The sequence below is a fragment of the Lontra canadensis genome, unplaced genomic scaffold, assembly GCF_010015895.1.
Source record: "Lontra canadensis isolate GAN:19392208 unplaced genomic scaffold, GSC_riverotter_1.0 scaffold59, whole genome shotgun sequence".
NCBI classification, from domain to species: domain Eukaryota; kingdom Metazoa; phylum Chordata; class Mammalia; order Carnivora; family Mustelidae; genus Lontra; species Lontra canadensis.
The window spans coordinates 3,493,291-3,516,514 of record NW_022631053.1 but is presented as its reverse complement, the minus strand read 5'-3'; the positions used below and the strand labels follow the sequence as shown (position 1 = coordinate 3,516,514).

The window sequence follows — 23,224 nt, the reverse complement described above, 5'->3', positions numbered from 1 at the left end:
ATGACACAAGGATTGTGTGATCTTTTTGGCAGATGAAGAAACTGAGACCCCTGGGAGACAACAGATTTAAAAAAATGTAAACAGATTAAGCAATGTAAACATATTAAAAACAATGCTTATAAAGTCACAAACCTGAGTTTGAATACTGGCTTTGCAGCTGCGAAACTAACTGAGTTCAACTACTTCTCTGAAATAGTTTCCTGATCTGCACCTTTCCTCAATCTGCAATGGACAATGGATTACATCTGCAAGGTTACCCGTGCAGTATCTGATTAATAAAGAGTATGGGATAAGTGGGAGCCAAATAGATGAGGACCAAAGTCAGTTGGTGACTGAATGAGAATAAGAACTAGTACCTTGGGGTGACTGGGTGGCTCAGTGGGTTAAGCCTCTTTCTTTGGCTCAGGTTATGATCTCAGGGTCCTGGGATCAAGCCCCACGATCGATCGATGGAGCTCTCTGCTCAGTGGGGAGCCTGCTTCCCCCTTTCCCTCTCTGCCTGCCTCTTTGCCTACTGGTGATTTCTTTCTCTGTCAAATAAATAAATAAAATCTTAAAAAAAAAAACAAACACCAAAAAACTAGTACCTTGATTCAGTGGCCCCCTCAACACTCTCATTGACACAGACTGCTTTAGTTAACACAATTTTAGAGTCCCCAAGGGCCACAGAGAGAAATAAGGAACTAAAACCTTTCCTAGGTTCAGTCCTTTTTTTCCTGAAGCCTTGAGCATAGAATGCAGGTTAGGACAGATTAGTGACTTCTCCAGTTTCAGGCTTTGGGGTGGAATCAATTTATGACCTAATTTGGAAAAGTTAGGATACAGGGAAAATTTGTCTTATCTGACCTTCAAGGATTTATTCGCTCCTTTACTGACCAATTACTGATTGCAAACTTCATGCTAGGAAAAGTACAGGGCTCTGGAGATACAAGTCTACTAAAAAACAGTGTTTTTCAAGCTGTGGGTGTTGACTTGTTAGTGGGATGAGAAACCACAACCAGATTTGAAACAAAACAAAACAAAACCCAACCAAACACGAGAATTGGAAATACTATGGTGCACTGTACACAGAAGGATAAGGTCAAAAATTTTTGTTACAAATGTGTGTGTGTGGTGGGTCATGATTTAAAGCGCAGCATTGTGGACTGTGGTCAAAAAAGTTTGCAAGCCCCCGCACTAGAAGGTGAACTTCAAGAGAGCAAGGGCTTTGTTTTGTTTTAGAACAGTGCTTGGCATCTGTATTTCACAAATAAGATGAAAGAGAATGTTTAACACTATACTGCCTTCGAGAAGATTAGAGTCAGACATACAGGAAAAGGCTAATGTTATAGGCTTTTCAATACTAGTATTAGTCTGAACCATATTAAAAATGTCTTGTTCAGTTCCATCTCTGTACTTGCACACAGGAGGCATATTTTAAAATGAAGGATGTAAGGAAAACCTTAATTGCTGCCCTCAAGGATGGCATCTCTGCCTTTAAGGACAATTAGGGGGTTAGGGGCGAAACGAAAACAAAGAAAATATACACAAGGCACCACACAGGTCACCTGCAACAAGGGCGAAAGGAAAGGCAGGGCCACAAGCACTCCCTGGGTACCGCGAGTGTGCCGGTTTCAGCGCTAGCCGCTTGGAGGACACAAGCACAGCAGGTCCTGCCTTTTGCGAAGAAAGACAGCGACACAAGTAGTCAGGACTGCCTGTCGGTGGAAAGGACAAGGCAGCGAAGATTCCAATGATGGTCGACCTCAGGAAAGGACACTGGATAGCCGGACTGGCAAAATAAATCTGGACGGACCTGAGGCTTAAGTCGGACCTCGCAGGAGGGAAACTGCGCGACAGGTCAAGGTTTGGAGAGCGTATTTTAGGCAGTTAGAGAAGTAATCAGAAATCCCTGCTCCTTGGGGAAAGGCTGTCAAGGTGAGGTGACCTTGAGTTGCGGTGCGTAGGTGGAAAAAGGTTCCGGGGAATAGTTGAATGGTTCTGCCTTCAAGCGCCCAAGAGAGAAAAAAAACCCTGTCTTGACACAATACCTGTATTTGGTTTTCTTCCCGTCTTGGGACTCGGGGGGGGGGGGGGGTCGGTAGACGAGGCCCAAGGGGCGGGGCCAACGCGCGCGAGTAGGCGGGACCACGCGAGCCCTCCCTCTAGCTACTGGAGGCCGGGCAAAGGGGCGGGGTTTCCGGCGGTAGCGGCTCTCGGGCGTCGGGTGACGCTAGGAGGACGAATCGTCACGTGACACGGAAGTGACTACGAACAGGAAGAGGACGAAAAAAATAACCGTCCGCGACGCCGAGCCGAACCGGACCAGCAGCCACCATGAACAGCAAAGGCAAGGACGCGGGGCGGCTGGGGCCGTCGGGGGGAATAGTGCTAGCCTGGAGCGAGTGGGCCTGGAGCCCAGGGTCGCCAAGCGCCAGGCTCAGGGCGAGCTGCGCCTCGCTCCTGGGCCAGCTGCAGTCCCGGGGACTGCGCCAGACGCCTTCGTCATCCCCGAACTACGGCTACTCGCTCCTTCCCGGCCCTTTTCTCCTTAAACTCTGTGGCGCAGTTTGGAGCTGCGGGATCGGCTGGAGGGTGGGGGGGTGGAAAAGGCTTGTCATGATGGGCATCTGCAGAAGCAAATGGGGAGCTAGAGCAGGGATTCGGGTAGGCCAATGGAGAGCCGGCGGAGGCGGGGCGCCGCGCTCCGGAACCTGAGGCTGGCGCTCGGGCTTAACTAGTGAAGTGCCGGCGCTGGTGGGCGGGCCGGGGGCCAGAAGGGTCTCTCTCCGGTTTCCTCCGATGGCCGCGCCAAGTTCTCCCGGTTCCTGTGATTGTACTGGTGTTTGGCAGAGCACGAGTCTCAGCTGGTTCTCAGGACATTTCCCTTTATCTTCTCTCGAGTCTGCAGGTTCACTTCCACCACTCATTTTATTTGGAAGTCGACCTTGAGCAGGAATCTATGGGGCAAATAATCGTAACTACTGTGACTCAACGAAGTCTTGGGCAGTTACAGCCAGGCTTGTGAAGACCACCCAGGGCAGAGGCAAGATGTATCTACCGTTGGTACATTGTCAGGAACGGGTGCCCAGACCTACCATGCATGGATGGAGAAACTTGGGTCCAGGCTATTACCTTACACCAGTATGCTAATGGAAAGAGTTCCCTTTCTGTCCAGTTAGAATCCAACATCTTCGGGCATAAGTGGGGATAAAGGAGCAAAGAGAATGCTTATTTTCTTGGCCCCAGAAATCGGGCCCTCCAGAGCAGTCAGTTTCCAAATGGGCTTGCTGTCACTAGGTTAGCTACGCAGTACGCTCCATTCTGGTGGCTCTGGTGGTAGGCGATGTGCATTTTTGTCTTGTCTTGTCTTCCAGGTCAATATCCAACGCAGCCAACCTACCCTGTGCAGCCTCCTGGGAATCCCGTGTACCCTCAGACCTTGCATCTTCCTCAGGCTCCACCCTATACTGATGCTCCACCTGCCTACTCCGAGGTGCTTCCAGTTTACTAGACTTGAACTTGGATCACATTTTCAGCCCTTAGTTGAACCTGTCCCCACATTTTTATTTACTCTCCACAAAGAGGAGAGCGTGCTCACATGATTAATCTGAAACACTGTGTACTTCAGCAATTTCTGTCGGGGTTGATAATGCATCCTCTGATTATTTTAGGTTTTCTGGCATAGGCTGAGGTGAAGAAGATGAGTTTGCGTTCCTTGAGCCTAACATTAGCTATAGCAGGAAGTGACCCAGGAGAATATCGAGTGGTAGTGGAAAGGCAGTTTGTGGAACTCAACGGTGTAATCTGCACAAGGAGAGTTAAGAATGGACTCAGGAAAGGGATCTAAAATTGGAATGTCTTAAAGTAACCTGTTCCCTTCTCTTCTACCTCTTCTAGCTCTATCGTCCAAGCTTCGTGCACCCCGGGGCCGCCACAGTCCCCACCATGTCTGCTGCATTTCCTGGCGCCTCACTGTATCTTCCCATGGCCCAGTCTGTGGCTGTTGGACCTTTAGGTTCCACAATCCCTATGGCTTATTACCCAGTTGGTCCAATCTATCCACCTGGTTCAGCCGTGCTGGTGGAAGGAGGGTATGATGCAGGTGCCAGATTTGGAGCTGGGGCTACTGCTGGCAACATTCCTGTGAGTATGACCTTACCGGAAACACTCAGCTCTTGTGTATTTTCACTTCCCGGAAGAGATTATGTAGTCATCCTTTCACTGTCCCTGGGTAACAGCTGCTGTGGTATTAGTGTAACCACTGATACCCAATAGTCAGGCAGAAAGCAAGTTGAGGGGGGGGGGCAGGAGATCTGTGGCAAGTCAGCAGCATCTGGCACATTCCCTGGGGTCTGAGTTAACCAGATTCCCAGATTCCTTTGTTTTCCTATCTTAGGAGTCTTGCCTGCTGCCTTTTCAGTGTCAGTTTGGTACTGGTCTAGGAATACTCCTTATTCATTCCACGAGCATTTAAAGCATTGACTTCACATGTACCATCAGCATGGCATTCCGTCAGGAAACATGATCATTAAATGGAGAAAAGCACAATCCTTATGAAGTAGCGTTTAGAGAGATACTAGAGATTTTAGTTCTGTTTTCCTGCTTAGTTCCCCCCATGTATAAGATTTGGAGCCCAAAGGGTCCTTGCTAGGGCCATCCGCTCAAAACCGTATACCTGAAATGAGATGAGAATGCCTTTGAATGAGTGGTAGGCCCTCTCTTTCCTGTTTGTATCTTTGGGTTCACAGAGAATACAGACCTGCTTTACAACCCAAATTGGTGGCAGAACTAGCTTAACAATGCGATTGGTGAGCACACTGCCATCTTCCTTGATGGATCGTGTTGTCCCCGTGTCCACTTCCCTTGTCTCAGCTGCACTATGCCCAGTCAACTTTGTCTTTTCCTTTCAGCCTCCCCCCCCTGGATGCCCTCCCAACGCCGCTCAGCTTGCAGTCATGCAGGGAGCCAATGTCCTCGTAACTCAGCGGAAGGGAAACTTCTTCATGGGTGGCTCAGATGGTGGCTACACCATCTGGTGAAGAACCAAGGCCACCTCCGTGCCGGGAAAGACATCACATACCTTCAGCACTTCTCACAATGTAACTGCTTTAGTCATATTAACCTGAAGTTGCAGTTTAGACACATGTTGTTGGGGTGTCTTTCTGGTGCCCAAATTTTCAGGCACTTTTCAAACTTAATAAGGAACCATGTTATGGTAGCAGTACCTCCTTAAAGCATTTTGAGGTAGGGGAGGCATCCATTCATAAAATGAATGTGGGTAAAGCAGCCCTGAGGATCTTCCTTTAATCCTCTGGAGTACTACTGTACCATACTGGTCTTCGCTCTTAGTAATAAAACATCAAATTAGGTTTGGAGGGAACTTTGATCTTCCTAAGAATTAAAGTTGCCAAATTATTCTGATTGGTCTTTAATCTCCTTTAAGTCTTTGATTTCTATTACTTGTTATAAATGAAATGCATTAGTTGTCTGCCTTTCCCTCCTTTGCCCCATGGCCCACCCTCACCCCTAGTCTTCCAGTTCCTTCCCGCCAATCTCCATTGAATCAATGGTGCAGGACAGAAAGCCAGTCAGACTAACTTCCTTCTCTCCTTGCACTTGTCCCCACTTGCCATCTTTTAACTAGTCTTTTACAAGGATCCTCTGAAACCCCCTCTGTGCCCCAAGCACAGGCCCCATTACTTCTGCTTTTGCATCTCCTCAAGCAAAAGTGGAGGGTGCCCCTCGGATCCTCCTTACAGGTTGTTTCTTCGTCTGTGAACCAAACTCCAATTTGCTTCGGTGCCAGAAAAACAGAGCTCTATTTGAACCAAGGGTATCAATGCAAACTATAAACAGGTTTGTTTAAAAATGTGGGGGCAAGGAGGAGGATGCATTTCAAAAGCCTGATGACATTAGAGCCAAATTAGGGGAAGTTTTCCCACCCAAAAACTGGTTACCGTTCATTGTCAAGAGTATCTCATGTAGGCCTTCATGGCTCCCGAGAATTCCTCAGCCGGTTTAATGGGGTCATATTATGAGTCCCTCACTACAAAATGACTTGAGTCCAGTAAAATCTCATTAGGGTTAAGAATATTTCAGGGATCCTTAATATTTTGATTTTTGTTTTCTGAAATTGGATTTTATTTTATAATTTCAGTTCATCTAAATTTTGTGTTCTGTCCATGTGATGTTTGACTGTACCATTGACTGTTATGGAAGTTCAGCGTTGTATGTCTCTCTCTACACTGTGGTGCACTTAACTTGTGGATTTTTTATACTAAAAATGTAGAATAAAGACTATTTTGAAGATTTGAATAAAGTGATGAAGTTGCATTACACCTCACTTTAAGGATTCTTTGCTCAACTCGTTCTTAGATTTTTTTCTCCACATATATCTTATGTCCCACCCAGAATTCAGATGGGTCCTGCTGTCATTCTGGGGTTTTGTTTTTTTTTAAATGAAGCCTTTGGAATAAATTGAGGAGTACAAGGCCAAGACTTGACTATTTTCATGAGTCCCATTCTAGAGGTTTTACTTTTCTTCATTTTATTTCCTAAGCTCTTTCAGATTCTTAAAGCCTATTATGCCAGAGGTAGTCAGAACATAAACTTAGAAATAAGGGGACTGATTCTCCTAACTTGCTCTAGAATTTGACTTGAGAAAAATGTTTTAGTATGACAGTCTGTAAGTTCAAGGCGACCTTCAGTTTCTCCAAAGTTCTGTGTGGGGAAATAATGAAAACTAGAATTGTCAAAATTGATTCTTCAACTCTTGGGTCTTGGGAGGAATTGAGGTTGGACAATGGAACAATGCAGTTAAGACCTCAAAGGAGATTTAACTTAATTTCCAAGTAAAACAGTATTTGGGGAGCTATGATTTCTATCAAAACATTGTGTCTTTTAAACACATACCATTTGGGGACTAAGTTAGATACAAGAAGCTTCTCTGGGCTTGATTCAAAGGACACTGGTGGGAAGAATGGTAGGGAGATTGTTCCTGGTTCCCTCTGTGTATACAAAAGGGGTCTGGGAAGGGGCATCTGGGTGACTCAGGTCGATTGAGCATCTGCCTTCAGCTCAGGTCATGATCCCAGGGTCCTGGGATGGAGTATGGAGTTGGGATTCCTGCTCAGTGGGGAACTTGCTGCTCTCTTCCTCCACCCCTCCCCACCTCACTCATGCTTTCTCTTGAGCAGAGTCTCAAATAAACAAATCTTAAAAAAAAAAAAAAAAAAAAAAAATGGGTCTGGGAAATTCTGGCTTTTGCCAGGATGGAAGGTAAAACCATTTCCTCTCCCAGGGTATGTTTCTAATGACACTCCCCAGAACAAGCTTCCCATGACCATCTTTGTTTCAAACTCCTGAGATTGTTGTGGGAACTTGTGAAACTCCCCTAGAGTTCTTTCTGTTGGGGAGACAACATATCCAAATGAATTAAATAAGCAAAAGAAACTGTTGAAAAAGTTTGAGGATGGGTAAGTCAAAATATAAAGGTAGTTATTTCTTGCACATGGGAATCATTTCTGTATCAATGAACATTTTTAATTGTGATAAAAATAGCATCAGTACGAGGTTGTTCGGGAAGACAGAAAGGCGGGGCTCAGATTTAGAGATGGAGCATGTTCATCAGGGGGTGAGGTCTCCCCAGTCTCCTGTCCCTTCCTGCTCAGCCTGTTACCGTGGTATCTAGCACCTGGGAAGAACTTCTACAGACACTATCTTTGTTCAAGCTGTCACTAGTAGACCAGGTAGAGGACAGAGGAGCAGCCAGAGACCCTAATGCTCCTGCCCTTTGACCTTGAAAAAAGTGAAGATGACCAGGCTCGTACTCATGTGGCCTGGAGTCGCTCCACCTTGCTGGGCAGCCACCGAAACTAGCTATAATACAAAAGCCTGGCTAAAGACATCATCAACGGCTTTCTCTGTGTCCCTGGTGTCGGTGATGTTGGCATTTGGGCCTGTGTCCTAGAAGGAGCTCAGGTTTGCCCATAACAATCAATGCTTCTCACTGGTTTCAGATAAAACTTTCACCTAATAAATTAAAGAGTGTGTTAGCTCTGGAGCCTGGATAAGCTCCTTGGGGGCCCGGGAATCATTAGATGAAATACTCCTCCTTGTCCCTGCCCTTGGCTGAATCACTCTCCATTTGCAGGATGGCGCTGGGCTCGCCTTCTGCAGGTTCGTAGGTGACGTAGCTGCCTTTGTTCTTGTACAGGTAAAAGAAGATCAAGACCACGACCGAGAGCAGGGTGAGGAAGACCACGGTGATGACAACTTGGAAAGGAGAGGGAAAATGCAGAGATGTTTCAGGATTGAGGATGTCTCAGTCATTAATGGGGTCCCCTGAATTCAATGATTCCCTCACTTTGTATAAGGATCCTCTTGTTCGAGTTAACCAGTGTCCACGTCCAAATCCATATTCCCCCACAAGCCCAACTTCCACGGTGTAGGATATCTGATGCCTCCTGGGGCTTAAGCTAAGCACACACGACTTTGGATCTCTAACAAAAAAAAAAAAACCCTCTCAACCAGTTCCTGATGATTCTGATAGAAACAGGAAGGAGGGAAAGAGGAAATAGCTTATCCCAACAGGAAGACATTTTGAAACCCACGGCCTCCTGCAGGGATTTCTCTGATCCCTCCCATCCCTGTCCTCACCCACTTGATAAGCCACACATACCCCACTGCTACCCGCACACTGGAGCGTAGGGCCCGTACACACTTATATCTATTTGTGGCCACTCCCCACATTTACTGGCAGTGTCTCAGGCGTGAAGCCTCTAAGTCTTTTGTAGCCTCGTGTGTGTGCGTAGAAGAAAACCTACATGCCAAAACGAGCCCATTAACAGATCTGGTCTCCAATTTGTGGTGCTTTCCTGCATAGGGAAAATCCTCGATCACCATACTGGGTTCCTAGTCTATGGAGAGAGATAGCCGTTGAGTTCAAGAAGTCTTCTGGATTTGGCTCAGGGCCTTTGTTACCTGCAATGAGGGCTGTGCTTGCCTGGGCTTCTGGAGACAGGGCTTCAGTGGCCTGTAGAAATGGGGTGGTCATCAGCTCTTCTAGAAAATTTAGAAAAGTGGAAGAGGAAATGGGGTGAGTTCTTTTGTTCTAAGACGTACATTTATCCTTCAAATTTCACCACTCCACCTCTTCCCTAATAAAGAATTTGTCATTCAACTCCTATAGTAAATCCATACAAAAAAACCTGGAGAACAAAACAGAAAATAAACTACCATCCAAAGACAATGAACACTTTGATGGATTTTTCTCTGCCTCATATAGTGGCTAAAAGTATGGGCTTTGGAGCCTAGCTGGTAAGATTTGAATCTGAGCTCTGTCCTTTACTGGCTGTGTTACCTTCAGAAAATTACCTAACCCCTCTGTGCGTTAGCATCTTCATCTGCAAAATGGAGATAACAGTATCTACTTTACAGGGTTGTTGCGACAGGTAATAAGTAACTCAGTAAGGGTAAGCTATTATTAGGAATGCATACTTTTACATAGATGAGATCAAATGATGAGTGTGTACATGTATATATATTTACATTATATTGGCACAGGCATTTCTTTTGTAAAAGTTATTTTTATTCAGTTTTTTTAATTGTATTTTTTTAAAAGTAGGCTCCATGCCCAACATGGGGTTTGAACTCACGACCTCGAGATCGAGATTCACACGTTCTGCTGACTGCGCCAGCCAGACACCCCAACATTATTTTCAAATAATAAAATAATACTCCTCCCTTACTAAAACCCTTTCCTATGTCACCAGAGTAGGCCCTGCAGTTGAAAGATTCTGAAACAAGGCCTCTCCTACCCTAAAATATTATCTCATACTTCCTCCTGCTAGTGGTCTATCCATCCTTTATAGCCTGAAAGTCCCACCCTAAAGTTACTACCCAGGCTCACAACACTCAAAACTGTGGTCTCCAGGAGTCCCTTTTAAAAGTAAACACACGGGGGCACTGGGTGGCTCAGTTGGTTCAGCGTCTGCCTTCGGCTCAGGTCACGATCCTGGGGTCCTGGAATCAAGCCCTGCATCTGGCTCCCGGCTCAGTGGGAATCTGCTTCTTCCTCTGCCCTTCACCCTGCATGTGTTCTCTCTCTCTGTCGCTCTCAAATAAATAAATAAAATCTTAAAAAAGAAATAAAAGTATTTACATGGGCAGTCAGGGAGTCCTTAGCTCTGTCCCTAGTTAGCCTTTAGAGTAGGGATTTGAAAGGCACCGAGTTAAGGTTACTGTAGGACAGAGGTATCCTGGGGAAAACAGGCCAGCTGACCCTGACATCGCCCGCAGGAGGCCTTACTAAATATTCATTCAGTGAATAGCAGTAGCGCTCATTAACTGCCTCCCCTTCGCCAGGTACTGGGCCTATCACAGAAAGCACATGGCCCGCCTTCACGGAGCTTGCCTCCCACCATGCCAAGGCTCGCAGTTAATGACTGCAATACACGAGACAAGGAAACCTGGGGCATGCAGGAGAGCACGGGACAGAGGGTTTGATCTAGTCTTCTAGCAGGCACAGCCTCCACAGGAAGTGAGATTTGAGCTGGCAGCTGAAGCAGGGGTAGGAGTTTACAGGGTAAAAGGGACAAGAGGACAAGAGCCAGTACAGCTGGAGCACAGGGCATGAGCGTGACTCCTGTCTAATGCCAACTGACTTCAGGTTTCCGTCTAGGGCAAGTGAGATGAAGTAGTCACCAGCCATGGGCCTGGGAGCCTGGAAGCAGTGCTGAAAGGGGCCAATGGTGTTGAGAGGTCTTTTCACACAGGCCAAGAAGAGGGCTGATGAAGCTGGTCCCACAACAGAAAAAGCAGAGGTGGGCTGCCTAGAGACCCTCCCCACCCTGCCCCAGGCCAGCCCAAACATCTCTCCTGGGCCGCTGGGGTGACATTAGGCAACTCTGCAGGGCACCGGTGAGGCCTGAAAGAGAGCAGGAAGATCACATAGTGACACTGTTTACCCGCTTAGTGATTAAAAGGAAAAGCTATTCTGGGTTTGAACCTTGCCCCCACAGATTACTAGGTGACCTTAAGGAAGTTACTAAACCTCTCTGAGCTTTTGTTTCTTGAACTGCAAAATGGGAGTGTGGTAGGCAGCTGGTGAGGGGGCTCGGGATGGCCCCTGCTGCCTGGTGTTTATTTACACCCTATGTGAGCCCCTCTCCCTGTGTGTGGGCTGGACCCAGGGACTTGGTTCTCTCAAAGAGGGTACAGCAAAAGTGACGGGCTGTCACTTCTGAGATTATGCATTGACTTCCATCAAAGGAAGCCTGATCTAGTCTTCCAGCAGGCAGAGCTCCCCATCACGCACTTTCCTCCCCCAAATCTCCCAGGACTGCACTCCATCTTCCCACCACTGACCTAGAATTCTGTACAGACGCTCTTAGTTTGGCCTTTCTTAAACATTAGAAAACGTAAGATATACAAAGCACTGAGAAGACTAGTTCATGTATGGAAGTTTAAGTATAAAGAATAAGAAGATTCAAGTCAATCAACAGCAGTTTCCTTTGCCCCTACTATGTTGAGAAAGGGGTAGCGCTGAGGTCAACCAGGGACGGGACCACAGAGCTCCATCACAGTGTGGGTTCAGAGGACAGATACGTAGGACTCCCCGAGGACAGATGATGATTGCTAGTTGGGAAATTCTGCAAGTGATCCCAATTATAACAGCTGCTACTTACTAAGCTCCTGCTCCATGCTGGGGAGCTTTATAACATACTCATTAACCCTTACATCAATCACTTCAAAGCAGGTATTTTTATTTGCTAATGTGGACCCCGAGGCCCTGGGAGAGAGAGTTAAGTGAAACATGAAACAGTTAAGGCCCTGGGAGAGAGAGTTAAGAGAGAGAGTTAAGTGAAACATGAAGGAACAGTGCATGGAGCCGAGATCTGAATCCAGTACTACCCACTCCAAAGCCCAAGGTAGGTATTTATACTAATTATACTAATCCTTTCTGCTGTGTCCTTTTCTTTTTTTCCAGTAGGGAACAAGAGGAAGAGATCATGAAAGATTACCACGGGGCAGCAAAACAAGCCTTCCGGAAAACTCGAGGGTTTAAAAAATTGGGGTAAAGGGAAGAGAAACACCCGCCGACCACAATCACTGCTGTGCCACAAAGAGTGGTCCTTGCGGTGCCTGGGTGGCTCAGTTGTTAAGCGTCTGCCTTTGGCTCAGGTCATGGTCCAGGTGTCCTGGGATCAAGCCCAGCATCGGGCTTCCTGCTCAGTAGGGAGCCTGTTTCTCCCTCTCCAGTTCCCCTTGCTTGTGCTCCCTCTCCCTCACTCTCCCTCTGTCATAAATAAATAAAATCTTAAAAAAAAAAAAAAAAGAGAGAGAGAGTGTGTCCTTAATGCAGACTGGCTCAGGGGAGCGACATCAGTGTAACGGGAAAGCCATGTTGCTTCATAGGCAACCTCCCTAACTTTAACCTTTGATGCACTCAGAGGCAAGCTCGCTACAACTAAACAGCACACGTCGGCAACGGGGAAAGACCTTCAGGGGCATACAATTCGGGGCGCCTGGGTGGCTCAGTCGGTTAGGTGTCTGCCTTCGGCTCAGGTCAGGATCCCAGGGTCCTGTCCTGAGTTGGGCTCCCTGCTCACCAGGGAGTCTGCTTCTCCCCCTCCACTCCCCATCCTCGCTACCACTCGTGCTCTCTCTATCTCTTTCACTTTCAAATAAATAAAATCTTTAAAAAAAAGATTAAGAAAAGAAACATACACTTCAATAGGAGTGCCTTCCTATTGCTTACATGAAGCCATCTGGCGAAGCAGTTAAGCACAAATGAAGGAGGTATAAAGAAATTTACATCTACATGAAGACAACGAATTAATGAAGAAGGCAGACCCCACATCAGATTTTTACTTATTGATGAAAATGATCTCTGCTGGAAGCAAAGGCTCTCTGGACTCAACTTCTAAAAGGAGGAAACACACACCTCAGGAACAAAGGCTCATCCATTTTGTAGCAGTGTCAGAATTTCCTTTGTTTTTAAGGCTGAATAATATAACAAAGGAAGTTCTGACATATGCTACAAAATGGATGCCACTTATTTATTTTTTAAAGATTTTATTTATTTGACAAAGACACAGGAAGAGATGGAACACAAGCAGGGGGAGTGGGAGAAGCAGAAGCAGGCTTCCTGTCGAGCAGGGAGCCCGATGTGGGGCTCGATCCTAGGACCCTGGGATCATGACCTGAGCCCAAGGCACATGCTTAACGACTCAGCCACCCAGGCTCCCCAATGGATGCCACTTATATGAGGTATTAAGATAGGGACAGGACGTAGAATAGCAGTTGCTAGGAAATGGGGAGAGGGGATGAGCAGTTGTTACCATTTTTTTGTTTTTTTTTTAAAGATTTTATTTTTAAGTAATCTCTCTACCCAACGTGGGGCTTGAACTTACAACCCTAAGATCAAGAGTTACATGCTCTACTGACTGAGCCAGCCAGAGGCCCCGGGATGGCAGTTGTCGTTTAATGGGTACAGAGTTCAGTTTGGAAAGATGAGAAAGTGCTGGAGATGGATGGTGCTGATGGTTGCACGACAGTGTGAATGTGCTTAATGGCACAGAATTGTATACTTAAATATTGCAAATTTTATGTTATGTATAACTTTACCATAATTTAAAAAACCCTTCTCTTCATACAGTTTACATTCTGAGAAGATGGACAATAAATAAATAAGTAGAATTATTATTGTATTAGTATTATTGTATTGTAACTGTATTAGATGTTGATTAGTGCTATGTAGAAAAAAAGGAGCAGGAAGTGGGGTAGGGGGTTGGCATGTGGATAGGGTGCTCAGGGAGTCTCCCTGATGAGGTGACTTAAGTACAGGCCTCTAGAAGGTGAGAGAGGAAATAGCAACTGAGAGACAGGGATAGCCACAATATTGAAAAGTACTGATGCATGCTTGGCATGCTTAGGGCACAGCACAGAGGTCACTAACAGAGCAAGGGAGAAGCAAAAGAAGAAATTGAGGGGGCTGTGTACTATAGGTGCTGTAGGCCATGGAAGGGCTTTGGTTTTTTCAGTGACTGAAATGAGAACCTCTTAGAGGTTCTGGGGCAGAGACTGGATTTATATTCCAAAGAAGTGCTTCTCGACCACTGTTGTGTATAAGAACCTCCTAGGGATCTTGTTAAAAGGATTCAGGGGGTCGGGGGTAGGGCCTGAGATTCCAAAGACCATGCTTTTGAAACACTGAGACCACCATATTGGGAGGAAGTCCAATGGAGCCCAGTGAAAAAGCGGTAGGATTCTGAGACATTCTGACACTAAGACTGTCAGGGTATGTATGGGGTGCAGTCAAGGATGACATCAAGGTTTTGGGCTTGAGTAACCGGAGGGAAGGAAGGCATGGTGTTACCTGAGCTGGGAAGCCTGTAGGATGAACAGATTTGGAAGGGAAGATCAGAGTTCAGTTTTGGACATGACTGCTTATTAGATACCCAAGGGCAGCTGTTAAGACTGGAATTTTGGGAAGAGGTCTGGAATGGAGATTTTTTTAAAAATCCACATATTTAAGCCCCTGAGAATGGGTGAAATCACCAAGGGAAGTAAGTACTGATAAAGAAGCCCAAGGGCTGAGCCCAGAAAGGAAAGAGCAAAAGAGACTGAGGAGCAGTAGCAAGCAGCCAAACAGACCAAGTACGAGGATACTGGGTTTCCCCATGCAGGGCTCGCGAAGGTCCCAGAAAACAGCAGCTCTGGTGAACTGCTGTATGTAAGGCCCTGGCTGACACTGAATTAAAAAAAAAAAAAAGGAAGAGGAGGAACTGGAGGCAGAATATAGATAAAACTCTTTTTTTCTGTAAACATGAGCAGAGAAATGGGGCTGCAGTTGGAGGGGGAAAGGAGTTCAAGTTTTTTGTTTGTTTTTTCAAGGATGGGAGAAATGACAGCATGTTTATGTACGGATAGGAAGGACAGAATAACTTGGATGAGAGGGAACAGCTGGGGATGCCTGAGGGAGGAGAGTGGCTGCAACTGAGTCCTTGCAGGGAGGGGAATCCAGCGCCCCGGAGAGGGAGGGGCCAGCTGCAGACAGAGTAGAAAGCTAGGGACACGCACTTGGGCGCACAGGCAGGTGGCAGAAAGATGGGGACAGTGGGAGCCTTCGGCAGTTCTTTCTGAGAACTTTAATTTGCTCAAGAAAATAGAGTGCAAGGTAATCAATGGAGAGTGAGGGGGGAGCCGGAGTTTAAGGAGAGCTGAAGATGCAGCAGGAGTAGATAGTGTCTTATCACAGAACGCGGATAAGGCTGTTTATACTAGGGGTGCCTGGGTGACTCAGTAATCTGACTCTTGGTTTTGGCTCAGATCGTGATCTCAGGGTCCTGGGATCCAGCCCCTGTCTGGCTCCGAGCAGGGAGTCTGTGTGTCTCTCTCTCCCTTGCCCCTCCCCCAGCTCGGGCCCACTCTCCAGAAGAAATAAATTTAAAAAAAATTTTTTAAAGATTTTATTTATTTATTTGACAGAGAGAGATCACAAGTAGGCAGAGAGGCAGGAGGAAGCAGACTCCATGCTGAGCAAAGATCCCGATGACAGGCTTGATCCCAGGGTCCTGGGATCATGACCTGAGCTGAAGGCAGAGGCTTAAACCCACTGAGCCACCCAGGCCCCCCCATAAATAAATATTTTTAAAAAGACTGTTTATAATATCCTGTTGAGTAACAGAGCCTAGCTATCAGGACAAAGCGGAGCAGGAACTGACCACCTCGGAAAGAAGGGGGCAAGTCCAACCATAGGTTCTTCCTCTGGGATTTGACTTTAGTTCTTTTCGAATTGATACTACTACGTCAAGCCATGCCAGGACTAAATTTAAGACCTTTCTTAGATCTTAATAAAAGACTACAAATAAATAAATAAAATAAAAGCATTACATCACCAGATGGGCCTAAGAAAGTTCAATATCAATTTCCCCTGATGGTAATAACTCTGGCTTTTTCGCTTGACTTTCCTAATCCACTGCCTATTAAGTTTTTTGCAAGATCTTTGTTTTGGTGGCCCACTTCGGTGGCGCCTTCCACATAAGCTGAGTGTGCAAGCGCTTCGTGCCTTTTGGGTAAATGCAGACTCCAAGAGGCCCAGGGGAGGTGTGACAAATTTGTGCAAGTCTCCAAACAAGAGGGGGTGGCTAATAAGCTGATGAACGGAGAGATTTCAAAACGACTAGAGAAATGGGCCAAACTGAGCAGGGCGAGAATTTGACAGATTCCTCGGTCTTGTTCAACTACCGACAAAGAAAGAATGGGGATGCCATGGCATGGCAGCAACATATTTAAAAGACTTACAGTGAGATCCCCAGAAAGCAATGGGTACTGGAAGGATACACACCCCCAAATGGCAACAAGAGGGACAGCTGGGCTGCGGGGTTCTGGGTAGCTTTTATTTTCTTCTATATGCTTTCCTTTATCTTCCAAATCTCTTACGATGATAAGTACAGTTGATCCTTGAACAACATGGGTTTGAAGTGCACGGGTCCACTTACAATGTGCATTTCCCCCCATAAACACAGTGTAGTACTGTAAATGCATTTTTCGCTTGTGATTTTCTTAACAACATTTTCTTTTCTCCAGCTTCCTTTATTGCAACAATGCAGTATATAGTATGCATACCGTGTAAAATACGTGTTGACTGACTGTTACTGTAAGGCTTTTGGTCAACAGTAGGCTATTAGTAGTTAAGTTTTGGTGGAATCAAAAGTTATACGGGGATTCTGACTGTGTGGGTGCTCAGCACCCCTAGTTTTCGAGGGTTGACTCGTCTTTTACAGTCTTAAAGAAATTAAAAACTTGCTGTTATTCTAGGCCCCATTAATATAAATATGGTCTCTAATAAAGAAGGCAACAGCGCGGCCCTACTTTGTGCCACTGCCACTCTTAGACTGCTGAGCTACGTACGTCTGGGTATGACAATTTTGTGGTGAGCTGCCAACATAGTGAATGGATTGGAAATTGTTCAGATAAGGAAAGCTGGCAAGAGAAAGCCCAGAGAAGAAACTCAGGGAGAGCCTAGAGCTTGAATGCTATCTTCAAATATGCTAATGGATGACCTGTGCAACAGGACCACTGCTGGTGGTGGTGATGGGGCGCGTGGGTGTCTCAGTTGTTCAGTGTCTGCCTTGGGCTCAGGTCAAGATCCCAGAGCCCTGGGATTGAGCCCCACGTCGGGCTGCCGGGTCAGTGGGAAGCCTGCTTCTCCCTCTCCCCCTGCTTGTGTTCCCTCTCTCGCTGCGTCTCTGTCAAATAAATTAATCTTTAAAAAAAAAGAGGGCCACTGGCAGAAACTAATGGGAGAGAGAGGTCTCTCCAGAGAAGGAAAAGCAAAACTGGTCAAATCCTTCATGGGGTACTGGAAGGAGAATTCTAGCACGGAATGGGTGGTTCACTTAGCTGACCCTCAGAAACTTTCTCAGCCTTAGTTTTGGAATTTTTATAAATTGTCCACTAGTCGACCCTCAACCTTAATATTAGAATTTTTATAAGTTGAAAATGTTCCATCAGAATTCTCCTCAACATAAATATTTTTAAAAAATTTTCTCACCTTTTTTTTTTTTTTTTTAAGATTATTTTATCTCTACTCCATCCTGGTGATGTAAGCAGGGTTGGTATTATTATGTACAAGCTCAGAAAACTGCCATCAGCCAGCCCAGGATCACTGAGCTGTTGGCTGAGCTGGGCTTCAAATCTGTCTCCTCATTCCAAGGTGTTTTCCACCACACACCATCAACTCTCTAGGTTCTGGAAATATCTCTGCTCTGCCTCAGCTAACCATTTTAGTTTACGTGTCCACTGGGTTTGGTTCCCTGAGTTTCACTGTAGAATGGAAAGTACTATAGCACTGTTTGCAAGAGTCACACATATCTGAATGTCCATCAGCAGAGGAATGATTAAATAAATTACAGGCCATTCATTCTGGAAATACCATACAGTTGTCAAAAGGAATGTCGTAAATCTGTAATTACTGGCATGGGATATATGGTGAGATGAAAAAAGCAAATTACTAGGGCAGCAATGTGTATTAAGATTACATGTTTGAAAAAAAAGTAAATTAAGATGAAACTATAAACACATGCATACACACATATATTATGTCTGCATATACATATAAAAGGTCTAGAAGTCTATTCCTTAAGGGGGCATATAATAGCTTTTTTTTTTTAAAGATTTTATTTATTTGACAGAGATCACAAGTAGGCAGAGAGAGAGAGTCAGAGAGAGAGGAGGAAGTAGGCTCCAGAGAGAGCAGAGAGCCCGATGCGGGGCTCGATCCCAGGACCCTGGGATCATGACCTGAGCTGAAGGCAGAGGCTTTACCCCACTGAACTACCCAGGCGCCCCCATGTAATAGCTTTTCAATGAAAAAATAACAAAATAGGAACACCATAAACATGGTGTTCCTACACCATTTCTCTCCTGTCTCCCTGCCCAAACAAAGGAATACTAATGTTACTCTCTTCCTTCCCTCTCTTCAGGCTTGGAAGGACTGTAACACCATTTTTCTCTCAGGCGGGGGGCTTGGGGTAGAGGACCACAACAAGATTTGAGGCTCCACCCAAATCCTAACCAATAGCAAATGAACTTCAAGATCTATTTTGTTTAGGTCGTTGTTAACCCAGATACCTGTTGATTTCTTTGAGGCCCTTGTTTTCAGGCTAAATCTCTTATCATTGAGGCATCAGATCCTTTGCCACTTGAGTCTGCCAACCTACTTATTTGCTTTAGACCTGCCCAACAATGGGTGGCTCCCTCAATTCTCCTTTCCATGGGAACCCGCCCTGGAATTCTACTTCCTTTCTCTTTCCTTCTCTTTCATGTGCAGAGCCCACTGAGAGTGGTGTGCCATGACAGAAAGAACACAGGCTGTGCAGTAAATCAAGACTGGGCATAAAATCCTTCAGTTTTTGCTTCTGTAAAATAAGGATTAAAATCTGTTCATGAGGTTGGGATAAGGAATAAGCAGAATGAGAAAAAATAACAACAAAACTGGCCAGTTAAAAAGTGGGTAAGGACTTGAATAGAGAGTTCTCTAAAGGAGATACACAAGAAGAAAGGAGGAAGAGGAGGGGGAGGAGAGGGAGCCGGAGGGGGAGGAAGAAGAAATAATGCAGATGGCATATGAAAAGATGCTCAATATCACTAATCATTAGGGAAATGTAAATTAAAACCACAAAGAGATAGCACTTCACACCCATGAGGATGACTACTATCAAAGAAAGAAAGAAAGAGAAAGAACAAAACAAGTGTTGGTGAGAATGAGGAGAAATCAGAACCTTTGTGCAGTGCTGGTGGGCCTGGAACATGGTGTAGCTGCCGTGGAAAACAGTGTGGCAGGTCCTCAAAAAATTAAACAGAATGACCATGTGATCCAGCAATTCCGCTTCTGGGTACATACCCGAAAAAACTGAAAGCAGGTACTCGAGAAGAAATTTGTATACCCGTATTCCCAGCAGCCTTGTTCACAATACCTAAAGGGTGGACGGAAGCAGTCTCTCGGTGGATGAACGGATAAACAAAATGATATAGTACATGTATATATAATGAGGCATGTATGATATTATCCAGCCTTAGAAAGGACCTTCTGACACACGCTACAGAGGGACGGACTTGAGATGCTAAGCGAAAAAGCCAGACACAAATTGACAAATACTGTATGATTCCACTTATATGAGGTACCCAGACAAATTCATACAGACAGAAAGTGAAATGCTGGTCATTAGGAGCTGGAGGGAGGGGGAATGGGGAGTTATTGTTTAATCCATACAGAGTTTCAGTCTGGGAAGATGAGGAAGTTCTGGAGATGGATGGTAATGGTGGTTGGTTACGTGTGGTGGTAACGGTGTGAATGTTAATAATTCATGCCACCAAACTACCAAAACATGGTTAAAATGGTAACATTTATATTATGTATATTTCACCACAAATTTAAAAAAAGAAAGAAAAGAAATTGCCCAAGTCCTAACTCCTCAGTTAGCTGCTGAAGCATCCCCTCTTTTCCCTGTGGGTAGGTTTATTCTAGAGGTCCTTTGCCTTCTCCAGAACACCTTCCAGGGAAGACAGAGTGTGTGATCTTACACATGGCACTAACTTGACCCAGAACAGCCACTGCACCCTTCTTGGCCTGTACAAACCTCATCTATTCTTCAAGGGTTAAGTGCTCCAGCCCATTCCATTCCCCATTCATGAAGCCTTTGCTGACCAATCTAGATTTCTATCCACTTCTCCGTCTTCTCGTTTCTCACTGGACCACAGGCATTCTGAATGATGTGCATCATGGTCATAGAGGACAGTGTCTTCAACTTCCCTGGGGTTGTCACTCACCTGTTTCCACATCAATATAGTAGATAAAGTGTGTCCCAATGAATGACGAACGAGGCTGTGTACATGAAAACACAGGTGCATAGACCAACCAATGTTTTTTCCTCCCTTACCCTACAGTACACAGTGAAAACCATCAGTGACTGTCTGATGGTCTGTCTGGCTCAGCTTGGTTACTGAACAAAAGGTGGCAATTCTGGGGCACCTGGTTGGCTCAGTGGGTTAAGCCTCTGCCTTCAGCTCAGGTCATGATCCCAGGGTCCTGGGATCGAGTCCCGCATAGGGCTCTTTGCTCAGCAGGGAACCTGCTTCTCTGCCTACTTGTGATCTCTGTCAAGTAAATAAATAAAATCTTAAAAAAAAAAAAAGTAAGTTGCAATTTTTTCTCAGTGTGGTGAGAGGTGGATCCCTGCCTGACCATAGCCCCAGATAACAATGGGTTTTGATGCTAGAGTGTATCATCAGAGGAGTGGAATTAAAAAGCAGGTAGAATTCCTTTCCAGGGAAAGGTGGATCTCTAACAAGCACCGGTTAATAGTAACAACCAATGTTATTGAGTGCTTACTAGGTATGAGACACTGGGGCTGGGTGTTGTACATGGGTTATCTCATTTAGTCTTCACGTATAACCTCATAAGATAGGTACCATTTTCCCCATTTTACCAATGACAAAACTGTAGCTTAGAGAGTGGATCACTTGCGCAAGGTCACAAAGCTTTAAGTGGGAGTATTGGGAACTAGCCCAGGTCCATGTGATTTCAGATTCAAACTGAACCAAAGTAAGCATTGTGGTTGTTGCCCTCTGCAGCTTCCCAGGACCTTTCCCGGTGTGAGGCGGGCACAGGGAAATGGGAGGGTCACCCCATCTGGGCTGAGGCCTCAGGGAATTCCAGGCCCTGGCTGGAGGTGTGGGAATGTTAACAAGTCTCCACCGTTCCTATTGGGAAAGGCCTTCACCTACCTCTTGGAGAAGGCGTGGTTAGCAGGCTAGTCATTGCAGCAAATGGATGGGCACCAGGGAGAGGCAGATCTGTAGGAAGAGGGACAAAGACAGGCATGACATGGGTGGGCCCCTATCCGGGGCTGGAGACACTGAAGTCCCAGGAAGGCCTTTGGGGCCAGGTTTTCTCGGATTCCTTCCCTCATGGGGCTAGTCCTAAACCCTTCTCTTCTGGTTTCCCTCAGAATCTCCTCCGGTTGCAGGTACCAAGAGCAGAGCCGAGACCTCTGGTACTTGGTAGGGCGTTGCCTCTGAACGTCCTACCCCAAGGTCCTTTCACCTGGCCCCCACATTTATCTAAGACATTTCTCCCGACCTGAGAAAGTAGGCGAAGGTATGCAAACGAGCGGCGGACCCAGTTTCACCCCGCCGCAGGCACAGGTACCCCGCTCTTCCCGAGCCGGGCGTCTGCGCGCAGCCGTCCGCTAGGGGTCAGGAGAGGCCCGGGAGGGCAGGACCCGCCCGCTCCGGTGCCCGCTCCGGTGCCCGCGCGGGGGCAGGGGCAGGGCCGGGGCCTGGGGGCGGGGAGCCAAACACGGGAAAGGGAGGCGAGGGGCCTCCGTCCCCTTCAAGCCCGTCCCCGAGCAGCCGCTGTCCGGCCCCGGCCCGTTCCCCCCACCCCAACCCCCCAGTTCTCCCTTCCCTGCCCGCCGCGCCGCCCGCTGAACCCCACCGGCCGGCCAGCAGCGCCGACCCCACTGGGCCGGGCCGGAGACTCGGCGGCCCGCGCGGACGTCGGGGCTGGCGCGGCGAGGACGGGGAGACCCGGTCTCGGCCCCGGCCCCGCCCCCGCCCCGGCCCTCTGGCGTTTACCGGCACCCGGCTCCCGGGGCAGCCCGCGGCGCGCGCGCGGCCGTCCGTCCGTCCGTCTGTCTGGGCAGCCGGCTCCGAGCGGCCGCGACGGGAGGCTGTGGGCTCGCGTGGCTCCCGTGGCCGAGGGGACTTCGGTGTGCGTGCGGGCCTCGCCCTCCCCAGGTGCCCTCCTCCGCGTGCTCACCTTACCAGTCGGACGGGCGGCCGGGGGAAGGCCCGGCGCCACTCCGCGCGGCCTTTTGAACCGGCCGGGGGCGGGAACGGCGGAGAGCCGCGGAGAGCCGCCGGGGGACGCGGAGCGGGAGGAAGCGGCGGGCGGACGCGCGGAGCGAGCTGCGGAGGCCGGCCGGGAGTGGGGGTGGAGGGACCGGCCGACTGGGTGGGACAGGAAAAGAGGAGAGAAACCGCCCTCTGCAGGTTCCCTCTGCCCGGCCGGCCGCCTCTGCTCCCCCGGGAGGAAAGGCTGCTTTTCCTTGTCCGATTGTCACTTTACTCTCCATCCGGAGCCGCTTCCTCCCTCGCGCCGAGGAGGCAGACGGCGTGGGATCGGAACTGGGATAACTGGGATCTGTCCGCTGGCTCCCCATAGACGTAATCTGAATTTCCAGCAAAGGTGGAAAGTACATTTACGGGCGTTTGCATGTCATTTAGGTAGATAGGTCGGTGTCCAGAAACTTGGCGCGTAAGCTCAGTAGGCGCACCGCGGCGGGGAAGGCGGGCGGGTTGGTGGGGAGGGGACCGGGGCCCCATCCGGATCTTCCTCGTCTGAAGTTCTTCTCAGGCGGTGGAGTATAGAGGTCACGAGCGGCATGGCCTTTTGATTCAAACAGTCCCAGCCCCGCCGCTCGTTAGCGCGGTGCTTTGGGCTAATAATGACTTAACATCTCTAAAATCTGTTCCCTCATCCCTGGAATGAAGCCATGTCACAGCCACACCTTTAGCACGTGGTGAGCACCTCAGTTTTAACTGCTAATCGTGCCGTACTTGAGCCATCTCTACTCACTTCTCCGTGGCAGGAAATGTTTCCAAATTAATGAACTCAGTGACTAAGGATGTAATACTATAAACACAGGCTCTGGAATCCGCCCTGCTGTGT

General features: G+C 47.4%; 2 protein-coding genes across 3 annotated transcripts; one reads left to right on the top strand and one right to left on the bottom strand.

Annotated features, from left to right (window-relative positions):
* The first annotated feature begins 2,193 nt into the window (after nt 1-2,193).
* Nucleotides 2,194-6,325, top strand: DAZAP2 (DAZ associated protein 2). 2 transcript variants are annotated; one of them, XM_032876765.1, is made up of 4 exons: nt 2,194-2,329; nt 3,357-3,475; nt 3,880-4,048; nt 4,893-6,325. In XM_032876765.1, exons 1-4 carry the CDS (start codon nt 2,317-2,319, stop codon nt 5,213-5,215), a joined length of 624 nt encoding a protein of 207 aa, XP_032732656.1. In that variant the 5' UTR covers nt 2,194-2,316; the 3' UTR covers nt 5,216-6,325. The 2 variants fall into 2 exon arrangements, with proteins under 2 accessions (XP_032732656.1, XP_032732655.1); XM_032876764.1 differs by having other exon boundaries at nt 2,201-2,329; nt 3,880-4,125.
* A 1,176-nt stretch (nt 6,326-7,501) lies between these two features.
* Nucleotides 7,502-22,715, bottom strand: SMAGP (small cell adhesion glycoprotein). The gene is made up of 5 exons (XM_032876510.1): nt 22,622-22,715; nt 22,129-22,503; nt 21,277-21,345; nt 8,965-9,045; nt 7,502-8,256 (listed from the first exon to the last, which is right to left on the bottom strand). Exons 1-5 carry the CDS (start codon nt 22,713-22,715, stop codon nt 8,078-8,080), a joined length of 798 nt encoding a protein of 265 aa, XP_032732401.1. The 3' UTR covers nt 7,502-8,077.
* Nucleotides 22,716-23,224: the final 509 nt, after the last annotated feature.

Excerpts from the sequence above, each read along its gene's own strand:
- DAZAP2 (XM_032876765.1), top strand. Across the intron at positions 3,476-3,879 it reads CTCCACCTGCCTACTCCGAG|CTCTATCGTCCAAGCTTCGT; the intron begins GTGCTTCCAGTT and ends TACCTCTTCTAG. Across the intron at positions 4,049-4,892 it reads TGGTCCAATCTATCCACCTG|CCTCCCCCCCCTGGATGCCC; the intron begins GTTCAGCCGTGC and ends TTTTCCTTTCAG.
- SMAGP (XM_032876510.1), bottom strand. The coding sequence starts at position 22,715 with ATGGGGAGCCAGCGGACAGATCCCAGTTATCCCAGTTCCGATCCCACG. Across the intron at positions 9,046-21,276 it reads AACCACGCCTTCTCCAAGAG|AAGAGCTGATGACCACCCCA; the intron begins GTAGGTGAAGGC and ends TAAATTTTCTAG. Across the intron at positions 8,257-8,964 it reads AAGCACAGCCCTCATTGCAG|TTGTCATCACCGTGGTCTTC; the intron begins GTAACAAAGGCC and ends CTCCTTTCCAAG.